Source organism: Sorex araneus, chromosome 3, assembly GCF_027595985.1.
Source record: "Sorex araneus isolate mSorAra2 chromosome 3, mSorAra2.pri, whole genome shotgun sequence".
In the NCBI taxonomy this organism is placed as follows: Eukaryota; Metazoa; Chordata; class Mammalia; order Eulipotyphla; family Soricidae; genus Sorex; species Sorex araneus.
In genome coordinates, this window is record NC_073304.1 from 99,014,600 (window position 1) to 99,039,040 (window position 24,441).

General features: G+C 59.6%; 1 protein-coding gene across 2 annotated transcripts; it reads right to left on the bottom strand.

The window, feature by feature from the left end:
• Positions 1-95: 95 nt before the first annotated feature.
• On the bottom strand, positions 96-14,925 carry CLK3 (CDC like kinase 3). Of its 2 annotated transcripts, none has more exons than XM_055130626.1 (13): positions 14,808-14,925; positions 11,508-11,659; positions 8,982-9,198; positions 7,116-7,212; positions 6,772-6,838; positions 4,639-4,755; positions 3,811-3,977; positions 2,339-2,433; positions 2,129-2,258; positions 1,873-1,955; positions 1,385-1,464; positions 1,147-1,237; positions 96-516 (listed from the first exon to the last, which is right to left on the bottom strand). In XM_055130626.1, exons 1-13 carry the CDS (start codon positions 14,907-14,909, stop codon positions 340-342), a joined length of 1,575 nt encoding a protein of 524 aa, XP_054986601.1. In that variant the 5' UTR covers positions 14,910-14,925; the 3' UTR covers positions 96-339. The 2 variants fall into 2 exon arrangements, with proteins under 2 accessions (XP_054986601.1, XP_054986602.1); XM_055130627.1 differs by lacking the exon at positions 14,808-14,925 and adding an exon at positions 14,242-14,661.
• Positions 14,926-24,441: the final 9,516 nt, after the last annotated feature.

Consider the following 24,441-nt stretch of genomic DNA (forward strand, 5'->3'; position numbering starts at 1 on the left):
GACCCGTTTCACACTTAGCTCTCCACAGCTGTCTGCTAAGAAAGACTTTATTAACAAGGTGAGGGGAGGGAGAAGGCAAGGAGCCGGAGACGGACACACTGGTACCAGGGGTTACAAACAGTAAGAAACACTTTATTATAACTTTACAACATATAAATAGCGTGGGTCAAATCTGTGCTTTCTGGCAGCTGGGCATCGAGTCTCCTGGAGGTTTGTACCTGCCTTCACATTGCACTGTTCACTGGTGGCTCTGGCCCTGGGGCCCGGTGGTAGAGGTGGGAGAGAAGGGGCCGGGCAGCCCAGTCCTGCTTTCCATCTCTCACGTGGGGCCTGCACCTGTCATCTGCTCGGGTTCCGGCTGGTGTGTAAGGACCGCTCCTCTGGGGTCAGGCCGGCAAAGAAGGGGTGCAGCAGGGCCTCCGCCAGTGTGATGCGCTGAGCAGGGTCAAATTCTAACATCCTCCTCATCAGGTCAAACAGCTGCACGTGCTCCAGGGTGTCTTGGAGCATGTAACTCTGCTCGGGGACACAAGGTGCCTCATGTGATGGCAGGGTCGTGGGAAGCCCCAGCAGGTCCCCTGGCTTCTGTCTGGGAAGCCTCGCTGGACGGGCTTGGAGGCGGCAGTGCTGCCTCCCTGGAGGACAGTGAGCGGCTCTTTTCCTTTCCTGCTCGCAATGTCAGGCTACGGGGTATCTTGCTGGTGTGGTTGGTGCCTCTGCCCCCACATGCAAAAAGTCCTGACAGATGGGTGGTAATCACATCTGCAGAATTCAGTTGTCCGAGCAAGTGCAGTTGACAGAGGCTTCCCGGCCATGTCTAGGTCTTCCCTCCCCCTCACCTCAGTCCTGCCTAGTTATTCTCAGAACTGAGAAGAGAGGGCAGGAAGCTGCAGGGTCTCTGACATCCACTTTGCTCTTCCCCAGTTACACCACAGCCACCCTGTGGGATGGGTCAGGGCTCAGGGACCCTTCGGGGCACCTTGCAAGAGGCCCCACTGTCAGCACCCAGCAGCCTCAGGTGCCATGTGTCTCCCACAGAACCAGAGTGAGACAGCCTTTAGCTGCCTGGCCTGTCTCCGCTGCATCTCTGCCCAGTGCCTGGGGCCTCCTTGGCATGAGTTGAGCCGGGGGAAGCCAGAAACTGACCTTCAGAGGTTTGCAGTTCTCCTTCACATACCGGCCGTCAGAGCTGTTCTCATCCCAAACCAGGCCCCCTTTGTAGAAATATTTCTGCTTCCTGAAAACAGGGAGGCAGTGGGATGGCAAGTGTGGCAGAAGGAGGGAAAAGTCTGCTCCCCCCCGAGCCCAGTAGCAAAATCAGGCAAGGTCCGTGAGTATGGAAGAGCCCTGAGTGCCCACTGGCTAACCCCGAAAGGCTACTGACCTGGTCCGGTGGATCATGTGTGATGGGATGGGCCCTAAGATCTTCTCCATCATCACCAAATGCTCTCGGTTTTCGTGAGTCTGAGGAAGGTAAGGGAGAGTACAAGCTGGGGTCAGTACCAGCCTAGCCCCCAGTGGAGGACGGACAGCAATGTCTTCCCTGTCCCTAAAGCTGCAAGCCCACAATGCAGCTGCAGTCCCAGCCCCCAAAACCATGATGGCCACCAGCCTTTCCTCACAGGGTCTCAGTCTGCGTGGCATGAGGGTATATGTACCCGCCCACCTCCAAGCCCACACTCAGGCTAAAAGATTGCTTCTGTCATCATCTCCCAGTGCTCCAGCTGTCCAGCCCTCTTCCTTCCCCTGAGCGCCACAACCCTCTGGGGCCAGGATACCAACCAGTGGAGAGAGGGCTTCCCAGTTCAGACTCCTGCCTCCTACCAGAGCAGCCACACTCAGAGTGGTGGCGCCTCAGCAGGGAGGCCTCACCTGAAAGAGTGTGAAGCCCCGGTAGTACTCGAAGAGAATGCAGCCAATACTCCAAACGTCACAGGGCTGTGCCCAACCCAGCTCTAAAACCAAAACAGGAAATCTCTCAGATCCAGCCCGGTGTTCCCAGCCATGCTGGCTAGCCACACCTGCAGCCCCTCCTTGATAAAAGCTCCATCTACCCCATAGCCCTGGCTGCAACACATCCTTCCAAGAGCTGCCTGGTTTACCAGACGGAGGCTTGATGCTCACTCACCAAGGATCACCTCGGGCGGGCGGTAGTGGCGGGTGGCAACAATGGTTGTGTGATGCTCATGGTCAAAGGTCGCACTGCCGAAGTCAGCCACTCGGATGCTGGTGTTCTTCACCGACTTCTCTTCACAGCTCTGCAAGGCAGACAGCTGGGTCAGGCCGTCATCGGGGGTGCCCATCCCAGCAGCGGGACCCTGCCTTCCCCCAACAGTACCTTATGCTCGTTGTAGAGGGTTTCAAACTCAGAATTCACAAACAGGATGTTTTCTGGCTTCAAGTCTGTGTGTGTCAGTTGGTTCTCATGTAGAACTGGTGAGATGGGAAGGAGGCTCTGAGCACAGAGCGAACTCATTTTCCTGCCACTAGGGCCACATCTTCCACCCCCGTCAGCAGGCCACAAGGGTTTGGGGACTTTAGGACTTTTGTAAAGTTTCTCCCCTCAAAACACCTTCTAGGAGCTAGAGAGATAATACAGGGGTAGGGTGCTTGCCTTGCAAATGGCTGACCCTGGTTTGATCTCTGGCACCCACATATGGTTCCCTGACCACCGCCTGGAGTGACCTCTGAGCACAAATCCAAGAATAAGCGCTGAGCACTGCCAAGTGTGCCCTAAAAACCAAAAACCTATCACATTCCAGGACCAGGAGGAAGAGCAATTAGGGCACAAGCCTAGTGTATGCCTGCCCAAGTACATATCCTGGCACCACCTGCTCCCCTGAGCATCATTGGGTGCAATCCAGGAGGCCTCCGAGCACCATGGATGTCCCGCAATGTCGGGGTGGTCCTTGGCACCCTTCCCCCATCTTCCCGAATCTTCAACCTTCCATTCTCCTTTGCAAGGGCAGGCCGCCTCAGCCTCTAACATGCTGCAGCATGAGCTTTGCAATAGGTTCCCGTTTTTCCCACTGTGAAGAATATGATCAAGACAGTGGCTACGAATTGTTAAGCCAAGGGCCACGTGTGAGCCTGGCTCTGCCTCAGTCCTGCTCTGAGAAGGAAGTGTTCCTTTCCTCTCAAGCCAGGTCGACATGGCTCCCTGCTACTCAATTTCCTGACTCTAGATTCCTGTCTGGTACTAGGGACAGTGTGGCTCCTCATCCTAGGAGGCGGCCCCTCTTCATGAAACTTCCGGTTTGGGGCTGGCTCTGGGCCTCACTGAGCAATGTGTTCAGTTTAGAAAACTCCCGTCCCTAGATTTCTGCAGTGGCCATCCGCACCAAGCCTGCACTTCCTCCTTCCAAGGTACCTTCTGTCCTGCTCCAGCCCCTGCAAACCCTACACCCAAATATACAACAGGCAGTAGGCAGAGAGTAATCCCTGCAGGTGGTGCCTATGTACGGACCTGCCAGGTCAGGCTTCCACCTGGAGGGGAAGGGTGGTGCCAAGGAACAAATCAGAACCTCCCAGGCATGTCAAGAGCTTTCCGGCTGAGGTCCAGTCTTATACCCTAGGGCAGCAGGCTGCCAACGCCTCTCCTTGATGCAAGAAGGCCCAGGGTGGGTGGGTGGCTGAGCTGGTTCCAGAGCAGCTCTTCGTGCAGAGGCCAGCTCAGAAGCCCCTAGAAGGGACGGCAGCCACCACTGCGGATTCCTACTGCAAACCTCCGAGACAGTCCAAGTGAACTGGTGATCTGGACAGTGAATAGAGGAGGTGGTGGCCCTGTTCCACCTGAGGGCGGGCACTTACATCTAAGGGCGTGGCAGAGCTGGTAGGCCATGTGCCGGACATGTGGAAGTGGGTAAGGCTGGAAGTTATTCTCCTTCAGGAATTCAAAGGTGTTCTTGCCCAGGAGCTCAAAGGCGATGCACATGTGGCCGTGGAAGTTAAACCAGTCAGACATCAAGACGCACAGGCTGAGGGAGAAGGGTGGGCGGGGCTCAGGCTCTGTGCTGGCTGCCCCACCCCTTGCCCCTCGGATGAAGCCAGTCCCCACTCCCCCAGGCCACAGGGTCACACACCAGGATGCAGCTACACATGAAGAAAGAATTGGTTAACCGAGCTCATTTCCCCAGAGCATCACCCAGACCACCTCTAGGCAAAGCTGGAACTAACGCTGAAGCGCTGGGCTGGGTCTCCTGCGTCCACTGTGACCTGACAGGCATGATCTGGGCCTGCACCTCTGGGCTGGGACAGCGCCTGACCACACCACACTGCTCTAAACTCAACCCAGTGTTCGGAGGGCAGAGTCTGAGTCAAAGGTGGGCTCTTTTGGCCACCGTGCACTGTGTGAACCCCACAGTCTCAGGTTTCTAAGCTGTCGTAGGCTCACCCCAACTCTAGAAAGCCCTAAACCATAAATAAAAGCAGGACTGTATGGCCTGCCTCTGGACAGGATGTAGCCCGGACTGAAGTCCAAAGGCTCCTTCCAGCAAGGATCACCTGCCAAATTCCCCTGGCTCTGAATAGGAGGGCACAATGCCAGCCAGGGCCACTGCTAGCTCCAGGGGTCTTAAACAGGAGGCTGCCACAGACGCTGATCACAGAGCCTCTCTCCCATTCCTTGTCAGTACTTACAACTTGTTTTCTTTGTCTTTCTCCTTGATTTTTTTGAGAACATTGATTTCTAGCCGGGCAGCCTCTCGGTATTTGCCCACGTTGCGGATGATCTTCAGGGCCACCTGAGACTTCCCTCTGGGACAGGGAAGGAAATGGAGATGTCACAAGGTTGCCAGTTCTCCCTCCCCTACCCCACCCCAACCCCTCAGCCAACAACTGGCAACCACCTCTAAGGACTCCAGGCATGAGGCCTGCCCTGAAGTGAGCAGACACTTCAACTGACGGTGCATGCTTGTCCCAGGCTGAGCCTAATGTCTGCACCAGAGTTAGGCTGTTAGGGAACAGGCAGATAGCACAAGGGGGCAAAGTTTGCATGTTTTGCATGCAAAAGTCCCTGGAAGTGACCATCCTTGGAGCACTGAGTGTGACCCAAAAACCAAACAAAAGTAGGATCAGACCTTCATGATCTCAGCTGTTGCCAACTCCCAGTGGAGACTGGCCATAGAAGGCCTAGCCAAGTGACTGCCAACCCCACCCAGCTCACTAGGTAACCCAACCGGAAGGTCAGCCAGCCCCACTCTGCCCAACATCCTACCTATACCCTGCGCATCTGTGAACCTTCCGGAGCCTGTATGTCATTCTGCAAACATATACCCTGGGGTGGGGGTTCCAGGACGGAGTGAGCAGTGAGTGGTGCGATAGGTGGGTTCTCTGTTCAGGAGACCAGGCCACTCCTTCACCACAACTAGGCCCAGGGGCCATCAGTGAGCACTAGTACTGGGCACCCCTTCCCACTCCCAGCCCACGTGACGTCACCTGCAGGACGCCTGCTGAGAACGTACTAAGGTTCTAGTGCCAGGCTCAACAGGGATAAGGGAAAGACAACCAGAGCTCCTGGGCCCAATGAGGCTGGAGGCAGCCTGGTCCCCAAGGGTGAGCTACTGGGAGGCTGGTCTTGCCCAAGAAAAGGGCCCCTGGCCCTAGGACAGAGGCACCTGAAGCAGAGAATTCAAACGGATTTAGCCCACCGCCCCCTTCTCTTGGGGGAAAAATAAAATGCACCGGAGCCCCCATGGAAACCTACTTCATGAGAACAACCCACCCACCCCCAACTGAACCAGAGGCTGCCTCTGGTCTACCTAGATTGTTTTAGCTAGTTCCCTTCCCAAATACTTTCCCACACTTAGAGGCCAGAGCCGTACCCAGAGAAACGTGGTGTACGCAGGCCTCCTAGGACAGACAGTGCATGCTCAGGCCAACCCCCTCACAAAGCACGTCCCCCATGACAGGCAGCCTCTGCCAGCGACCCTGGTTCTTCGACCCTTCCTGCCCCTCTGCCAACTGCCATGTGGCCTGGCGCCCATCTGCACCGTGCCCTGGGGTAGGCAGTGGGAGGGCTCCCTGAACCCTGTCTGCCCCTTGGAGAAGTTACAGGCTTTTCTCCCTGCAGCTGCTCCAGGTGGCACCTCCCAGGAAGCTGAGCTCCCCCAGGTGTCAAAGCTCTCACACCTGCCACCTCTCCCTTGAGTCACAGTAGTGAACCTGTCCCATGCTCAGCAGTCACAACCAAATCTTCCTGCACTGGGTCCATAGTCTTAGGTGGGAACTGGGAGCACGGGCGAATCCCTCAGTCACTGTCACTACCTCCTCCCCTTGGAGCCCTGGCAGGCGCTACTAATGGCTCTCTGGAATGGGTATGGGCACAGGAAGAGCCCTGGGAACGTTCCCTCAGCTCTACAGTAGCAGGAGGGCTGCCCATGAGCTGCAGGGCTCAACTAAGACTGTGACGCAGCACTTTGCAGCTAGAGCACCACAACGGCACAACGGAGAGGCCCCTGGAAGCAGGGAAGCCATGGGCTCCTGGTTCCCTAGCCTGAGTTCCCAGCGAAGGGAAGGCAGCAAGTGTTAGAGGATTCAGGCCCTGGACATGATGGCCCCAGGATCATCAATCTGGAAAATGGGGCAGCACCATTCACTGACCACCAGTTCCCTGCCGCAAATCTGTGTTGAAACCCAGAAACTTCTATTTCAGGGAACCCACAAAATCCCAAAAAGCACAGGTCAGACCCAGCTTCGATGGCTGCCTTTACAAAGACCAAGGTCAAGCTCTGGCAGCCACACTCCTCAGCCCTTCCCCAGAGGCTGGCTCACCTGGCATGGTCCAAGCACTCCACCACCTTGCCAAAGGTGCCTTCACCCAGGTTGCCCACGATCTCATCTAGGAGAGAAAAGAAGCAAGGCATGAGGGGCTGGAGGGCAGAGGGCCGGCAGCTCCTGCAAGTTCACAGCATTCAAATTCTCAAACACAAAAAAGGTTTCTCTCTCACTGCTACACTCTTAAAAACAGAAGCTGCTAGTGTTTGTGTCATTCAGGCAATTACTGGTGGCCCCGCTAAGGCGCCACGCGCACTAGCGGCCCCTCCGGGCAGGAGAGGTCTCGTCTAACAAGGGGGGTAGAAAGTAGAGAGGTAAAGTTTTACGAAAGGTGGCTGTACATCGCTCTTGGAGCCAATCGCCGATCCGGCACACCAGGTGGCCCTCCTTGTCATCTTCCACACTCCGGCTGCTGCGCTTACTGCTCTGTTGGCTTCTCTGCATGCACCGCCCCCCGAAACGCCATCCGACCAATCGCATGGTAGGCGGTTCCGATTGACAGATTGAGGTGTCAGTCAAAGGCAGAGGTGGAGACGGTGAGGAGCCGGTGGGTTGGTTGGTTGGATTTTCCAGATCCCAGCATTTCATAAGGCACACAGCATATATAACGATAGGGATATTGCAAGGGACACGTCAAGACACAAACTGACTTCAAAAACAGAAAAGTAAAAACAGCTACAGGTATGTAAAGAAAACTCGGACATTATCTAAGAGAAAGGCGCCGCAAATGCTCTGCTCAGAAAGACAACCAGCCTCTGCCGCCGAGGGGCCCGTGGAGCCGAGAGTCAGGCCCTGACTCCCTCTTCTGCGCAGTCTCCCCCACCCAGGCCCTCCCCGATGGCTTCACAGCCCTGAAGATGCAGTGAGAACGACGCAAGAAGGTGACCGGCCCAGCCCAAGGCCAATCATCCAGAATGGTCAGTGGCCACCCTGGCTTCAGGTGCAGATACTCAGCCTGTCCTTGCCACGCGGCCCTGGATGTGCCCAACAGCTGCCACTCAGAACCAACGTGCAACAGCTGCTCCCGAACAGCCTCTGCGGCCACACTTAACATCACGACCAGAACAGCCTGCCACCGGCAGCCCCACTGCCACCAGCCTTGAGCAGAGGTGCCTGAGATCCTCCTGGCGGGATGACCTGCAGGCTTCCTAGCATCACGGCCCACACAGGCCTCCTGCCCGGATCGCGGCACCCCTGCTGCTCACAGGCCGGGCCCATCCCGAGCCTCATGCTGACAGAGGGCACCAAAACAAAGTAGACACAGACCCAGAATGCCATCTCATGGCAGTATGCAGAGGCCACCAGGCCATGCTCGGCTCCAGCGTCAACTCTCAACCCACGGCCACTCCAAGAAGGCAAGGGAGCTGGGCAGAGATGATGCCTGGCCCCTCCACGGGTCCCACTGCGTCTCAGCGGGGGCCTCATGCCAAGGGAGCCAGAGAGGGAGGCCAGAGGGACTGGTAGAAGAGACGACAGCAGTAACCTCAGAGACACAACTGCTTTCCTGCCCAGGGCGGTGAGCGCAGTGCGGATGCCTGCTCTCAACAGAGCCTACCAAGCCTCCGTGCTGGGCACAATGCCAGGCTGCTCTTGGCAGGAGGCCTGGGGCTGCACACCTCTCTGCCATTCCTTCTCATGCCCCACTGCACAGGCAATCGGGCTCCCTCAGCCTGCCTGCCCCAGGTGCAGAGCCGAGGCTGAAGAGGTCGTGGCCAGAGGTCAAAAGGAAGTTCCTGAGCCGAGCCGACAGGCAGACCCTTCCCTACCGGGGCACTCCAGCCCCGGCCTGTGGGGAAGGCCGTAGAGATGTGGCTGCAGAGGTGGTCCGTCCATCCCAGTCTGCACTCCGCTGCACGTCCAGGAGAGGAGGAGCAGGCCGCCAACCAGCAACCCTATCAGTCTCCCTAAGGAGTGTCCCTGGATACCTGCAGCTCCTGTGCCTGGAGCAATGTGGGGTAGGGACAGACACAGACAGGCCGGGGGGCCAGCCAGTGCCGGAACCAGAGGCTGTAGAGTGCCAACGCCAAGGGGCCGAGAGAGAGGAGCCGGGCCCCATGCGCGACCAGACGACACATACACACACACATGCACACACACCAACGTGCGTGCGTGGGGCTGGCAGTACTCACCGGGACCAGCCAGCCTGACAAGGCTAGAAAGAGACGAGGCCTCTAAGCCCCAGCCAGCACACTCTGGCCACAACTCACCGAGGAGGCGCTGCTACATGACCTGGTGCGGCGTTTGTGGCAGTGATGGGCGTGCTTGCGGGTCCGGTATGGCTCCCTCTCCCGTGACCGTCGCCGATGGTGGGAACGTGAAGAGCCGTAGCAGTCCTCTCCAAAGGAAGGGCTCCGCTCTTCACACCGGTATGTGTCACTGTCACGGCGTTCCCGGTATCTCCTCTGGTACGGTAGGCGGTCGTGGCTGCCAAGAGGACAGGGCCTGGGTCAGTTACTCCGACCAGCTGAGTCCTACTACCAGGTAAGTGGCATGTGGAAAGGCCTCTGGGAAGGCTTCTGGGTCTGTTGCAGCAGAAGCATGCAGATAGGAGGAAGCATGCAGAAGTGCATGCGTGTGGTCCAACCCGCAGAACAGTGCAAATAGCGTCTCTCCAGTGCCTCAGCGTAGCCCCAGGGCAGAGTGGGAGGGTCCATGGTGGAGGGCCTGAAGGCCTCCAATGCCCTGGAGCGACATGTGGTCTGCAGAGACTGTTATTTTGATCTGGAGGCTGACAGACCTGGGGACCAACCTTGGTTAAGAGCTGAGGCAAGGAGAGAAAGTACAGTGGGTAAGGCCACTTATGCATGGCCAACATGGGCTGGATCCCCAGCACCCTTTACAGTCCCCCACTAGTCCTGCCAGAAGTGATTCCTGAGCTCAGGGCCAGGAATAAGTCCTGACAACAGCCATATGTGACCACCCCCCCGCCCCCCAGAGTTCAGGCTAAGTTGCTAGGCCCCACTGGGAAAGAAAATGGGGGAGGCTCTCTCTTTCCTAAGCTCCTCACTCTTGAGTGAGAATAAAGGAAGGGTGTACTTTATAATACAGATGACTCTACCCAGACTCTAACTCTGACCCATGCTGGCACCCTCCAGAATGGCTCAATTTTCCTACAAAATCAAGAATGTCAAGAACTACATCTTCATTGACGTTATCTGTATTTGACTGCCTCTCCAGAATTTCTATAACTGATAAATTTCTCCTGGTGTCTTAATCAAGTTGATACCCAAAAAAAGATATGCAGGGCTGGAGGGATAACACAGCGGATAGGGCGTTTGCCTTGCACGCGGCCAACCAGGTTCGAATCCCAGCATTCCATATGGTCCCCTGAGCACCGCCAGTAGTAATTCCTGAGTGAAGAGCCAGGAGTAACCCCTGTGCATCGCTGGGTGTGATCCAAAAAGAAAAAAAAAAATAGATATGCTCTCTCCCTCCTTAACTTCCCCCCTTGCCTCCATGCCTCCGGCTTATTCAAGGTTTCCAAATTCCCAGAAATCTTTCTAAAGTTAAGTGGCTTGTTCATAACTTTTTCAAATCTCCTTGACTTCTGCAGAGTTAATGTAAATGTAAGGAGCATCATAGAACTTAATCCTACACTAAATTTCTTCCCACGTTGGGGAGTTCCTTTTCCTTTCTCTTCTATTTTCCAATATATTTTTCTTTCTAAAAACAAACAAAAAAAAATTTTTTTTTTTTTTTTTTTTTTGCTTTTTGGGTCACACCTGGCTATGCACAGGGGTTACTCCTGGCTCTACACTCAGGAATTACTCCTGGCGGTGCTCAGGGGATCATATGGGATGCTGGGAATCGAACCCGGGATGGCCGTGTGCAAGGCAAACACCTTACCCACTGTGCTATTGCTCCAGCCCCCCAAAAATTTTTTAAAAGCATCATAAACCAGAATCAGTGTCTACTACTTTACAGACTTAGACTGGTTTATGAAACATACAAATAAAGTCCTGATCAATATTTATTAAGCATAAAGATCTAATAAGCACTGAATCTGTTTTGTTGGGGTTTGGTTTTTTATGGGGGCAGGGTGCTTTCTTTGCAAGTGGCAGACCCTGGTTCAAAACCTAGCACTACAGGGGCTGGAGCAATAGCACAGCGGGTAGGGCGTTTGCCTTGCACGCGGCCGACCCGGGTTCGATTCCCAGCATCCCATATGGTCCCCTGAGCACCGCCAGGGGTAATTCCTGAGTGCAGAGCCAGGTGTGACCCAAAAAGGAAAAAAAAAAAAAAAAAAAACCTAGCACTACAGGGGCCAAAGTGATAGAACATAGGGGAGGCCGTTTGCCTTGTGCATGGCCAACCTGGGTTTGATCGCCAGCAGCATCCCATATGGTCCCCCAAGCACCGCTGAGAGTAATTCCTGAGTGCAGGGCTGGGAGTAACCCCTGAACATCACCTAAAAGCAAAAACCAAACAGAAAAGCTGGCACTACAAACCTGACCCCTGCCAGGAGTAAGCCAGGAGCACACCAGAAACCAAAATTAATAATAGTAACAACAATGGTGTAAAGTGTCAGAAGATTCCAGGAGAGAATAAGGAGAAGCAAGGATGACAGTAAACACACAGGTCACCTGCGCCTCCCCTGAGAGTGGGGAACACACAGGTGAGGCCAAGGGAGGCACAGGAAGAAGAGCAGCACTGAGAGGTGCTGCCTCCACCTCCTCGCTGGCCCCCAGCCCAGGGAAGAGCAGGGGCCTTTCCTTCTCCTGGTTCTCTCTTACCTTCTGGACCGAGATCTCCGGGGTGGAGGCTCCCTTCGAGACGGGTATCGCAGTCTCCCTTCATGCTCCCGACTGTATGACCTCCTCCTCTTCCATCGGTAGCTCAGGTATGGGTCTGGCTCAGGGGAGCGGTATCGCTTACAGTGATGCATCTAGGCCACGAGAAACGGAGAGCTCGGCTCAACAGGCAGACAGCCACCTCCAGCCACAGGCTGCCCGAAGAAGAGGCCCATTGTTCTCTTTAGGGGCAGCCCCTCCCAGGGGTTTATGAAGTGAAGAACTCTGAGGTCACACTGGTCCAACAGCAGACAATGGGCAACACCCTTCTCTGCCCGTGAACAAACAAACAGCTGCCTCCCCAGCAGCATCATTAACCTGGAGGCCTGAACACTTGGGGAACCGGGAGAGCCAGGGCAGCTGCTGAGGCCAAAGGGAGGGAGGGGACAGTGAGCACCAGTACAGGAGGCCTGGGACACAGAGGAGGACTTCCTGGGCTTCATCATTCCTGCCTGTGAGGTGCCACAGAGCCAAGGCTCCGACAAATCAGAAGCCAGAGTTCACACGCTATTAGAATCCTCGAGTTTGTAAAGGCCAAAGTTACCTTGCTGGACCCGTCTAAAGAAGCCCTACTCAAGACCAAGGCAGTGTGAGGAGCCCCAGGTAGACATGACACCAGTTCTTGGAGACAGGTGCACAGGGTCTGACCAGCATTCCTGAGCCTCCACCCTCTAAGTATCTGGCTCAGCTTGTCTGTGCTATGCTCCAGCTCGGCTCAAGAGCATCCAGATGCCTTGCCCATGACCAATGGGTCACCCTTAGAACATCCTCAGTACTGTGCCAGGCAGTGCCTCACTCCTGTCCACTAGCAGCATCCAATCTCCCCTGTCTGTGCCCACTCCTGGGCCCATCCCAGGAGCAGTCAGAAGTGGCTGTCTGGCAGTTTGTCTTCCCAGGAGAAAGGGCCTATCCTGGCACTACAGGGGCCGGAGTGATAATATAGGGTAGGGCATTTGCCTTGTACGCGGACAACCTGGGTTCGATCCCCAGCATCCCGTGTGGTCCCCACAGTGGATACTGCCAAGCTGGATCAGTCCCAGGGAGAAAAATGACTGTGAGGCCAGTTCCCTGGACCACCCACTCCCTGTACTCCATGGGAAGGCTGGGTCAGAGCCAGGCTCCAGGGGATGCCAGTTCTGCTTTGCCTGAGCAAGCAGACGAAAGAGACACTGTCTCAAGGCTGTCAGGAGAAGGGCATAGGGAGTAGCTCCCCATCCATGACCAGAGCAGTGGGCTCCTTAAGGGACTTCGTGAAGCTTCTTCAAGATCCTGAGGTGGTCACAACCTTCAATCTCCCCACTAGCAGGTATTTTCCCTGGCCTACCTCGAGACCCCAGAAACCCTTGGGGATAAACAGCATGTAACATCACTGCAGCTCTAAGCATTTACACTGCTGTTTGATGATCAGCTGACTAATGTTTCGCTGTTCTCCTGCAATTACTCTGGGTCAGGTGCCCAAACTACGGAATGGGGGCAGGATCTCTCATCTCACCAAGAAGTGACGGCCAGGCCCGCCCAACAGGGCAGGTGTGGCCCTGCCAGTCCTCACCAAGCAGATAAAGCACCAGCGCTAGAGGGCTGGCTCGAGTCCACACTAGCCGGACTCCTGCCCAGGATCTAGAAGATTCTTCCAAGCACATATAACACACAATTTAGCAAAGAGCAGGGCTTCAAAGTCAGATGTCAATCTGAACCCCGGCACTGCCATGCTGAGCTCTGTGCCTCTGGGCAAGTTATTAGACTCTCTGACTTCCCGCTTCCTCTTGCGACAAGGGCAAAGTAATATCTTACAGGGTTCTGTGATGATTATATTGCCACGACCCGACCTACAGTGCCTACATGTGCCTTTAGGCGAAATGTTGAGCACAGGACGGGGCCACAGGAGGCCCTAAAGGTAGCTTCTCCAGGGCATGAAAACAGGACCCAGGTTAAACCCTTCCTGAATGCCTTCAGGGCACTGTAGACATTTTCTAAATCCTTTCAAGGGGCTGAGAAGGAAAAGCTCTCGATGGAAAAACCCAAAGTGTATCGTGGAGAGAGTCTGGGCTGTGTCCGAACCCTAACACCAGGGGCCCCTGGGTTCCCACGGAGATGCCCACAGCTGCCCCCAGAGGGAAGCAGCTGTGCCCAACAGCGCTGCGGCAGGTGAACCTGAACCTGAATCGTGCAGGGTGTCAGATGGCCCTCACTGTCCTTCGGCTCAAGCAAATGTCCCTGAGGCCGGGACCCCGGGGAATGGGGCAAGTCGAGGCCACCGGGGCCCTAACGCGGCTCCAGAAGGTTCAGCCCGGCCCGGGCGCACAGCTGCGAGTGTGGGGGCAGCCGGGCGGCAGCGTGGCTCCCCACAGCCCCCTGCGCAGGCCGTGCCAGCGGCCAGGAGCCGGCCCTGGCCCACGAGGCGGACGGACCGGCCCGGGCAGCCGCGAGCCCCCACCCCCCAGCCCGGGATCCGGCCCCCCCACGGCCGCCCGCGGTTATTTTTGGCCCTCGCAGCCCCAAGTGCCGCTGCAACCTCAGACCTGCCACCTTGCAGGCCGCCGCCGGCGGGTGAAACGCTCCTTTTTTCAAGGGCACGGAGGAGGGAGTCTGGAGGACCGCCAGCTCCGCCTCGGCTGGGGCCTGGCTCCCGCGGGTCCCACCCCGCCCCGCCGGGCCGCCCCCCGGCACCCGGGCGCACCGGCTCCCGCAGCCGCGAGCGGCCGGGGCGAGTGTCCGTCAGCCCGGCCCGAGCCCGGCCCCGGGCCGCAGCGACTCCATGCTCCGCGCCAAACACGCCGGGGCCCGGCGGCCCTTCCCGCCGCCCCGGCGCCCACGGATCCCCGAGTCCCGGCGCCCGTAACCGCCGGCGGCGGCCGGGGCACCCGCGGGGCGGGGGGCAGGGCCGGCCCGGGCCCGAACCAAACTCCAGGCCGCGCGTGGGGCGGCGCCGCGAGCCGCAGCGAAGGCACCGGGCGGGTCGGGGCCGCCGCCTGGCCGGACGGAGCGGGCCCGGCGCTGCTCCCGGGAGCGCGCTCCGGGGCGACTCGGACGCCGGACGGCGAGAGGCGGGGGCCGCGGAGAGCGCCCTCCGGGACAGGAGTCGGCGGGTCAGGGGTGAGAGGTCGGGGCCGCGGCCTGGGGGGAGCTGGGGAGGAAGGCCGCGGGCCGCGACCCCTCGGGCCCCTGCCGCCCCGCCCCGCCCCCGGCGCGCCCGCGCCGCCACCCCCGCCACCCCCGCCGCCGCGGGCCCGGCCCTGCACTCACCGTCTCCCAGGCTCCGGCTGCGGCTAGGCCCCACTGCCCGCTCTGAGAGCCGCTTCCGCTTCCGGCTCCGGCCTCCGCCCGCGGCCGCCCCGCCCCTCGCATGACGCGGCCACCGCCGGGGGCCGCTCTAGCCCCGGACTCGAAGGCTCTGGGGGACCGGCCGGCCGGGCGGGGCGGGGCGGCCGCGGTGGAGACGCGGTTCCCGGTGAGACCCGGACGGGGAGCGCACAGCGGCTGTCGCCACGCACTTAGGCGGGCGCCTTCCCCGGCCCGGGGGCGCGGCGAGCCTGGGGGGGCGGCGCCCGGGGCATTGTTTCGCGGCGCCCGCCCGGCCCGGGGTCCCCGGGGACCCCGAGAGATGACGGGAGCGTGTGCGGCTCCGGATCTCGCGGAGCCAGACGACTGGACCTTATTTTCCTCGCGGACCGGGGATAGGCCCCGGCGGGCGTGCCGCTGCCGGTGGGGCGGCCCCTGGGACCCTGCGCCCGGGAGCCACGGGGCCGGGGGCACAGGGAGCCTTGTCCGCGGGTCCCGGCGGCGGGCCAGCACTGCTCTGCCGTGGCACCGAAGAGTCGCGGGGGACCCCTCCCCCCCTTTTGAAGAGGCCGGGAGTGTGGGCTCCCCAGGCCCCTCCCACCTGCTGCCCGTGCAAATATTTGGGGAGGCCTCGGGGTGACCGCCCCGCCCTGCCGGCGTCCCCAAGCGGGTGGCAGCCGCGTCTAATTGCCCCCCACGCCCCGCGGGGGCGGGGCATCGCGTCTGGCCGCCCCCTCCCTGGGCTGCCCCACGAGGACGGGGCGCGCGTACGGAGGTTGCTACCATCGCGCGGGTGCCTAGCCTCTGACTTTCGGCGCTAAATTACCTCCTCCAGCCCTTTTGAAAGCTTAAGGGGCTAGGGGGCCGGAGCGATAGCACAGCGGGTAGGGCGTTTGCCTTGCACGCGGCCGACCGGGTTCGATCCCCGGCATCCCATATGGTCCCCCAAGCGAACCCGGCATCCCATATGGTCCCCCAAGCACCGCCAGGAGTAATTCCTGAGTGCATAAACCAGGAGTAACCCCTGAGTATCGCTGGGTGTGACCCAAAAAAAAAGAAAGCTTAAGGGGCTGGAGAGATAGGGCAGTGGGCAGGGCGTTTGATCCCCGGCTTCCCGTAAGGTTCCCCCCACCAACCCACCCAGCCAGTGATTCCTGAGTACAGAGCCAGGAGAGATCCCCCACCCCCGGAAAAAAAAAAAAAAACCGAACAAGAGAAAAACTCAAAGCAAAGAAACCAATGCCTGCCACCCAATCGCCTCAAGACCAGCCTCTGGTCCCCTTGCGATCAAGTGCAGCAGATTCAAGTGCACGTGGGTGACGCAGAGGCCAGTTGTCCCCGCCCTGGCCCTCACCTTTTGGGGATCCTGCCTCAGACCAAAGATTGTCCGTGACAGTTCTTGAGGTCTCGGGTTTCCTCTCCCAGGTGCCTTGGGAGAACTCTGATCTCCCACACCTTGTGTTTCGAGGTTTCCATGACTCCTACTAGCCTGGACTCAGTGGGCACCGGCGGGCAGAGGAGCTCCGAGGCTCTGCTCCCCGACCATGCGGTGGGCAACGGGCTTGGAGGGGTAAGTGGGGCCCTTCTCCACGCCCAGGAGCTCCCTGCAGCCCTGCCCCCACCCCCGCCCGCCCCTAACCAAGCTGTGCTTGCTTGCTCTTTCTCAAAGGGAACAGTACCACCTCCCACCTCCCCTTCAAAATACCAAGTCCAGGGATACGTTACCTGAAATTCTATGTTTAGAACTTCTTTCTTATGACTTTTTTCCTCAAATAATTTAAAACTAGGATCAAAAAGAGAATAAGGTGCTTGCCTTGCACATTGTCTACCAGGTTCTATATGTGGCACCATAGAAAGTTGTCTGGGCCCGCCTGGAGGGACCACTGGGTTTTGAGCCAGGAGTAAGCCCTGAGCACAGCCGGATGTGGCCCAAAATACAAAATAAATAAGAATTTCCAATGAGGGCCAGAGAGATACTACAGGGTAGGGAGGGCACTTGCCTTGCACATAGTCAACCCATTAGATCCCCAGCACCGCATATCGTTCCCCTAAGCACCACCAGGAGTGATCCCTGAGCACCTCGAGGTGTGGCCCTCCATACTCAAAGATGGGGGGAAAGTCAGGGCAGACACGTAATACAGGGGTTAAGCATTTGCCTTTCATGCACCACATATGGCTGGTTACAGCACTGCATATGATTCCTTCAAACACTCTCAGCAGTGAACAGAGTGAAGAGCAAGCCCTGAGCACCACCATGTGTGCTTCCCCCACCCAAAAAAAAAATTACACCTAGAAGGGAGTCAGGGTATCAGATAGGCACTTGGAAAAAGCTCTGAGTTGAAAATGGGTAACACACACACACACACACACACACACACACACACAACTTGTTCCCCTGTGTTCTCCCTTTGCCACTCTGCCCCCTTCTCTCTCTCCTGTTATTCCTACCTGTTTCTCCCTGGAGAGGCTTGTTCACCTGCCGCACTCAGCCCAGCCTCCGGCTCACTGCCCTGGGAAGGCTTTCCTGGCTGCCCGGGAGCAAGTGGATGCTCTGCCCAGCCAAGGTCTTTGCCCACCTGTCAGAAAGGGTCTCCTAAGCTGGTGCTCTGGGGGGCAGGAATGGCTCAGTGCCAGGGTCTCCCATCCATCCCGCACTCAGGACTGCTGAGGCCTGCCCCTCCCCCCATGTCCCCTGCAGCACTCCTGTCACCTCTAGTTACCGGACTATGCCAGCCTGGTGAGGCGTCACCGTCGGCAACGCATGAAGGCCGGGGACGGCACAGCAGCACCCGAGGGCCTGGGCAAAGCCGATGTCACTCTCCTAGGCAGACGGTCAGACCTGCCCCCCAAGCAGGACTGGAAGCACTCAGAGCAGGACCTGTGGGTGCAGCTGGCAAAAAACAGGTGGCAGAGGACCAAGCTGGTTGACCACCTGCAGGCAGTGCTGGAGGCCCTGACGGACCAAGCGCGGCTGCTGCAGAGGCGAGAGCGTGTGCTGAGACTCAGCAGGGCCCGCTGTGAGCTGCTGGCTGCAGAGCAGAGAGTGAGGCCGCCGCCCTCCCCTCACGGCTCTCCCCTCCCCACACCCCACTGCCCCCACACAACCTACTTCCTGGCCTGTCTGAAGTCCCTGATCTAGCAGCCCCTCACCAGACCAAGAGTACAGGAGTGACCATTGCTGGGCTCATGTTAGTTGGAGGCCTGGGGATCCCAGAGGATACACAGGAGACAGAGGGGAGAGGAGATTCCCCCTGCAGGGCTGCTCAAGGGAACATCTGTGACCGCCTCCTCTGCTGAGATGTGCAGCCCACCACTTGGCACGGCGAGGACACTGGACACAGGCAAAGGAAGGACTGGGGTCCTAGCTCCCGCCACCCACCCACACAGGCTATTGGGAAGTCAGCGGCGAGACAGCTGGTTTAGCTCAGGGGACGAGTGTCCTTCCAATCCAGCTCTGCTGAAGCTGCTTCACAGGGAGGAGCTGACACTGCTCGGGCAGGAAGCCAGGCCCTGTTCCCACTGTCCCCTGCCGGACTGGAGTGGCCCCGGGGACAGTCACCAAGCTACCTCCTCATGCTCTGGCATTCTATAGCCTTGTCCCCCTGGCCTGCTGGAGCCCCAGAGCCTGCAGCAGCTGGCAGGGAGGGGCTGCAGGCGACAGGCCCAGACTCCATTCGGGGAGAGGCTGCAACCCTGGGCCCGTCGTGGGAATGCCTGGGCAGCCCTCCTGAGCCCGGAGGCAGGCTTTTTGGGTACAAGCCAGGGCCCAGGTCCAGGTTGGCCCATCGGCAGGACCCCAGCTGGTCTTATCACAGCTACTGGAGGCAGCCCGGCCTCACGCAGCCCCACCTGGAGTTTGCCTGGGAGTTTATCGGGGGCAGCAGACACTGCCTGGCCTGGAAGTGGGGGTGCTGCTCGCCAGCCGGGCCTTCAGCCTGCCCATCCCCACCCCGCCTTTCCCCAGCCCGTGGGATGCCCCCTGGACTCCCCAGAGCAGGAGAGGCACCTGATCCAGAAATCCTGGGAAGCAAAGGCAAGGAGGAGGCCAGAGCAGGACTTGGAGGACAAGTGAGGGTGCCGGGAGAGGAGGGGGCCAGGGCGTGCGGGTGCGGGGGAGGGCGGGGGCACAGGACAGCCCCTCTGCCCCCAGGATCCTGCTACTGCAGACAGAAGTGGAAAAGACCCAGCGGTGTTTGGACCAACTGAGCCTACAGCCCCTGGGCGCAGAGTCCAGCCCACGGGGCCCTGGGGTAGGATGACTCCGAGGCCTTCTCCCAGGAATGCCCAGCGGAACCCTGAGCGCCAGCCTGGCTACCTCTTCCTCCCTGCCCTGGGCCGCACTCTCTGCTCTTCATTCTTGGGAGGAACTGGGGAAGGAGGCTGGGCTTCTGTTCTGCATCCTGGGCACCTCCCCTCCCCCCCTCAACCTTCAGGAAAACTGGGAGGTTGAGATAGAGGGTAGGCGAGAACTTGTTCAAAGTCTTAACTGGGGGTGGGGCAGACCCGGCCCCTCTAGCCAGTATCCCCACGCGTGTGTTGGGTGGCTGAGTGGGGAACCCCAGGCCCCTGAACCTAGTGTGCCTGCAGGCAGTGCAGGCCCAGGAGCAGAGCTCAGCAGGCAGCAGGATGCACGCACTTCCGGACCTGGGGCTGGTGTCCAGGGGGGCTGTGGAGAGCTCTGCCCGCACCCCAGACACAGCCTTCTTGCAGGAGCAGCTGCTGGTGCTCACCCAGGTGGGTAAAACCATGTCCAGGCTCCCCGGCAGGCAGCCCAGGGCACTCATGTGCCTGGCTCTGTCTTTCGGGGCAGCAAAGCAGCAGGGCTTGGTGGGGGCTGGGTGGTGCCTGCAGGGCCCCCCAAAGAGAAGGAGCAGGGGCAGCACTGCTGACAGCTCTGTGCACCAAGCCCTCTGCTCTGGAATCACAGCCTCTGCAGGCAGGGCCGGGGAGGAGCCCCCGGGAGAATGAGAACAAGAGGGGCTGCAGGGGCTGAAGCGAGAGCACAGCGGGTAGGGCATTTGCTTTGCATGCGCTGACCCTGATTCGATTCCCAGCATCCTCTATGATCCCCTGAGCACTGCCAGGAATGATTCCTGAGTGCAGAGCCAGGAGTAGCCCCTGAGCATCGCCAGGTGTGACCCAAAAAGCCAAAAAAAAAAAAGAAAAAAAGGGGGGGCTGCATTGGGTGAAGCCCCAGAGGCTAGATCAGATACCCGCCCTGCCTCGCTCGGGTGAGCTGAGTAGCACCCGGGGTGTGTGAGGCGCTGAGCCTTGACCCAGGGTGGAACGGGGGGTGCGGGGGTCTGTACAGGTGAACGAGAGACTCTTACAAGAGCTGGGCCAGAGCCAGCAGCGTTGGGAGACCTGCCTGGAGCAGCTGCAGCAGCTGCGCGGAGAGCAGAGCGCACTGGAGGGACGCGTGCGGGCCCTGGAGGCGGAGCGCAGGAGGCTGCTGGGGGAGAAGTGGGTGCTGCTGGCGGCGGGGCAGGGCGGGCTGGGAGGCTGCACAGCCGCTGGGCCCACCCCTCAGTGTCCAAGCTAGGCGGAGTTAGGGGGCCTCACTGGATGGGATGGCCCCAGGCACAGGGACTGGGCTCGGCTCTGTCCCAAACCCGGAACCGTGTGGCCCAAATCAGACTCCTTTCTTCGGGTGGAGGCCCTGCTGCTCGGCACCTGCTCCTTTACGGAAGCAGCCGGGAAATCTCTCAGCTTGAAAGACCTGGAGAGACAGCACACCGGGGAGGGCGCTTGTCTCCTACACAGCTGACTCAAGTTCCATCCCCGGCACCCCATATGGTCTCCTGAGCATGCCAGGAGTGATCTGTGGGTGTGGCCTAGACACAAGTCCAGTCTTCCCTACCTGTGCCCAGCCCCTCCTACTGGCCCAGGGGCGGGGTGGGACGGGGGAGTGATATATTCATAGCTGCTTGATTTAAGTCAGAGTGCTTAGGGACAGTCACACATGGGGAAGAGGGTGTCGTCTGTGCGGGGGGCCAGAAGACCTCCCTGCTCCTGCCCCAGCTCTGCCCATAGGCCTAGTGGACGCTGGGAGCAAGTAGGAGTGGGGGAGAACAGGCGGAGGCTGCCCTGGGGTGCATACTGTTCTGTGCCTTCCCACCAGCCCTGTCCAGGTCCAGGAAGACCCCGGGGCCCTGGGACAGGGGCTGGCAGAGGAAGAAGTGCTGCCCCCCAAACTTCAGGAGAAGGTGGCTGCATTCTGGAAGGCTCGCTGGCACCAGACGGCAGTCGCCCTGAAATTCAAAGAGAAAGAACTGCAGCGGCTCCAGAGGGTGAGGGCAGCCTGTCTGCTGCTGCCCGCCCACCAGGGAGTGCCCCGCCCACCTCTCCCTGGCCCTCCCCGCTGCCAGTGAGGCCCCCCTCCACTCCCTCCACTTCGGCCTGGCCTCTTCCTGTTCATGCCCGTTCAGACCATGTGAGCATCTCACACGCTGCTCCTGTACCCGGGCACATCGCAGGCTCCTGGCACACAGCCTGGCATTTGGGGCTCACAGAGGCCTGGGACTGGGTGGATCCTTGAGGGGAAGAGACTGAGGTGCTGGGAGAGGGGAGGGGAGAGTCTTCCCCAGAGAAGGAGTCTCTGAGCCTCTGGGTCCTCCCTGAGGGGAAGCAGAGGACAGGGCTGAGCATGGCAGAGGCCCAGAGGAGCGGGGGGAACATTCTGGGAGTTAGAATGCCACTGTGTCTCGGGGGGGGCGTTGAGGAGACAATTTCATCAGGAATACACCCTAGTCGGCGTCCTGCTGCCTTCTAGGGAATCTGGGGACCTCACGACTCTCACCTTGTTCTGCCCATTTAATTCCAGGACCCTGACACAGCTGCAGAGAAGCCAGGGCGTGTCTGGGAGGGGCTGCGGTGAGTGGGAGGTGCAGCCGGGCAGGCCCAGCACCTTGTCTGTAAGGGAGGAAGTGGGCTTCCTCTTCCCGGGCCAATCTGGTCTGTGGGGGGGTGTCTGCAGGCTCGGGTAGTGAGGTGGGCTTCAGATGCCTTCTCTCTGGCCAGAGACACACCTGCATGGGGGAGGCTGCAGAGGGTCCCAGGACTTAGAGCGGGGAGGTTGGGAGGCATTAGCACAGCCCCCCGTGGTTCTGGTGACGAATGTCCCCCAGACTGAAGGCAGCACTGGGGCTGCCCAGGCTGCCCTGGGCTGAGGCCTCCATCTGCTCACAAATGGGCACAGGGCTGGCATTCCAGACAGGGCAGGAGCCAGGCTCCGGGCACGGTGGGCTCTCGTGGACAGGGAGGGGCAGCCGTGGCCGGGCCTACCCACACCCAGGGCAGGAGCATCTAAACCGGCCGACAAGATGGTCAGCAGCTCAGCTGATCCCCAGCAGGACCGAGAGCGGAAGGTGGACGTCACCCCCGCCCTGAGAAGTCCTGGGCCAGTGTCACCTCTCTGGGGACCAGCCTGGCACTTAGGAGGGCATCAGCTAAGCCCACAGCCCTTAGCTGTGGGGGAGGGGGCTCTGGAATTTTCCCTGAGCCTCGGGTGGCAGGCTTTCCATGCGCGGAGGGGTCGAGTTATCTGGTGTCCTCGGGCAAGCCCTCTTCTGTCTGAGTCAGGTCACCATCGGTGGGCAGGACTGGAGCTTCCTCTGGGAGCTTTTGAAACTGTCCTCAGCCCTCTCCCCAGCTTGGGGGGCCGGGACTCGTGGCTGAGTGAGTGACCAGGGGACAGGGTCCTGCTGCCCCCACCAGGCCCCAGCAGCTGGCAGAGCAGAGGTCCAGAGAGGAGCCTGAGGAGCAGCCGGGATGTGCCCCCCCGGGGAGCGAGAACAGAGCACAGACGCCTCCACCCCAGGAGGTGAGAGCTGGCTCGGGTGGTCCTGGCTGCCCCTCATCACACTGGGCAGAAGTGGGGACCCCCAGCAGGGGGATGAGCTGGATGGACAGAGGAAGGGAGGACTGGCCCAGGAATGGGAGCGGAAGGGACCAGCTTGTTGGAACCATTGAGTCACACTGGGGGGCAGGATGGACACACCGCCCCCCACAGCCCAGGCTGCCCTTCTTGGCAGGAAGCAGGTTCTTACTCCTCAATGTGGACTCATTCCTGGGGTGTGATGTGAGTGCCTGGCCAGAGGCAGGGGTGTCCTTGGGGGAGCAGCAGATTAGGAAGCAAACACCCTCCTCCGCCCCCTTCCCAGACTCCCCTGCCGGAAGTGGGCGCTGAGCTGGCCCAGATGCGGGTGGCGCTGCAGAAGGTCTGGGACGTGCTGAAGGCCCGGGACTTGGAGATGCAGACTCAGCAGGGGGCCCCGGAGCAGGGCTGGAGTCAGGTGCTCTCATCTGCACCCCCCTTCTTCACCTCTGTCCAGGGAGTGACCCACGACCTCCCCAGCCCTGTTCTCATGACATCCCCCGCAGAGACCCCTCCAAACCTGCGTGCCCCCTGGGGCACCTGCCCTTGGCCTCCCCATTGCACCAAGCTTTGGGGGAAGCTGAGCGGCGGCTCCTCTCTGAAGCGGGCTGCACACAGGTGGCATCTGGGGCCAGAGGGCACCTGGGCATTGGGTTTCTGGGCTAAGGGTCACACGTGAAAGCTGACAGCATGTGCTCAGCACTCAGTGCCGGTCAATCCGCTCTGCGACAGTCCCGTGAGGGTGGCAGGCGACAGTTCTCATTTCCTGTCCCCACTCCTCTTTGCTCTGCGCCTGTGGTGCCGTTCAGGTGAGTGTGTCCCCAAGCTGGAAAAGACCACCTGCAGTGGGGCCAGAGAGATAGTACAGTGGGTAGGCGCTTGCACGCAGCCAGCCCAGATTCAATCCCCAACATCTCATACAGTCTCCTGAGCACTGCCAAGAGTAATTTCTTTTTTTTTCTTTTTTGGGTCACACCTGGCAATGCACAGGGGTTCCTCCTGGCTCATGCACTCAGGAATTACTCCTGGCGGTGCTCAGGGACCATATGGGATGCTGGGAATCGAAATCGGGTCGGCTGCGTGCAAGGCAAACGCCCTACCCGCTGTGCTATAGCTCCAGCCCCTACCCACGAGACTAATTTCGGAGTGCAGAGCCAGGAGTAACCCCTGAACACTGCTGGATATGGCCCCTAAAAGGACTGACTCCCTTCAGATACGGCTTTAGCCAGCCCGCCCGCTTTAGCTCCCGAGCCCAGCAGCGACCACTGCCCTCCGGGTTCTGTGTCTGCAGCGACGTCTTCCCAGAGTGGCGGCCACGGAGCATCCCTTCACCAGGAGCCAGCTACGTGTGGTCTGCGGGCTTGGGTCATGCTCACTGACTCCGTGGCGTGCAGGATTCTGTCCTTGGCCCCAGCAGCTCTTTGGGGACTCCAGGGAAGGGAGTCAATCTGTGGGGCTGGAGAGCCGCCAGTGTCCCAGCCCCACCCTCCACCCCCACTTCCCCAGCTGTCCCAACAGCTTCCAGGAGCACCTCCCCAGCCCTGAAGGTAGTATCCAGGGTGCTACAGGGCTGGGCCCCGTAAGCCCTACTTCCCCGTGGGACTGGGCCCAGCCCCTAAGTCCACCTTCAAACCCACATCTGCAAGTGGGAGGGGGAGACAGATTTGAAGGACCCTCCTGGGCCCTTGCCAGTTCTATGGGCTAGCCTCTCCTCGGCCTCCT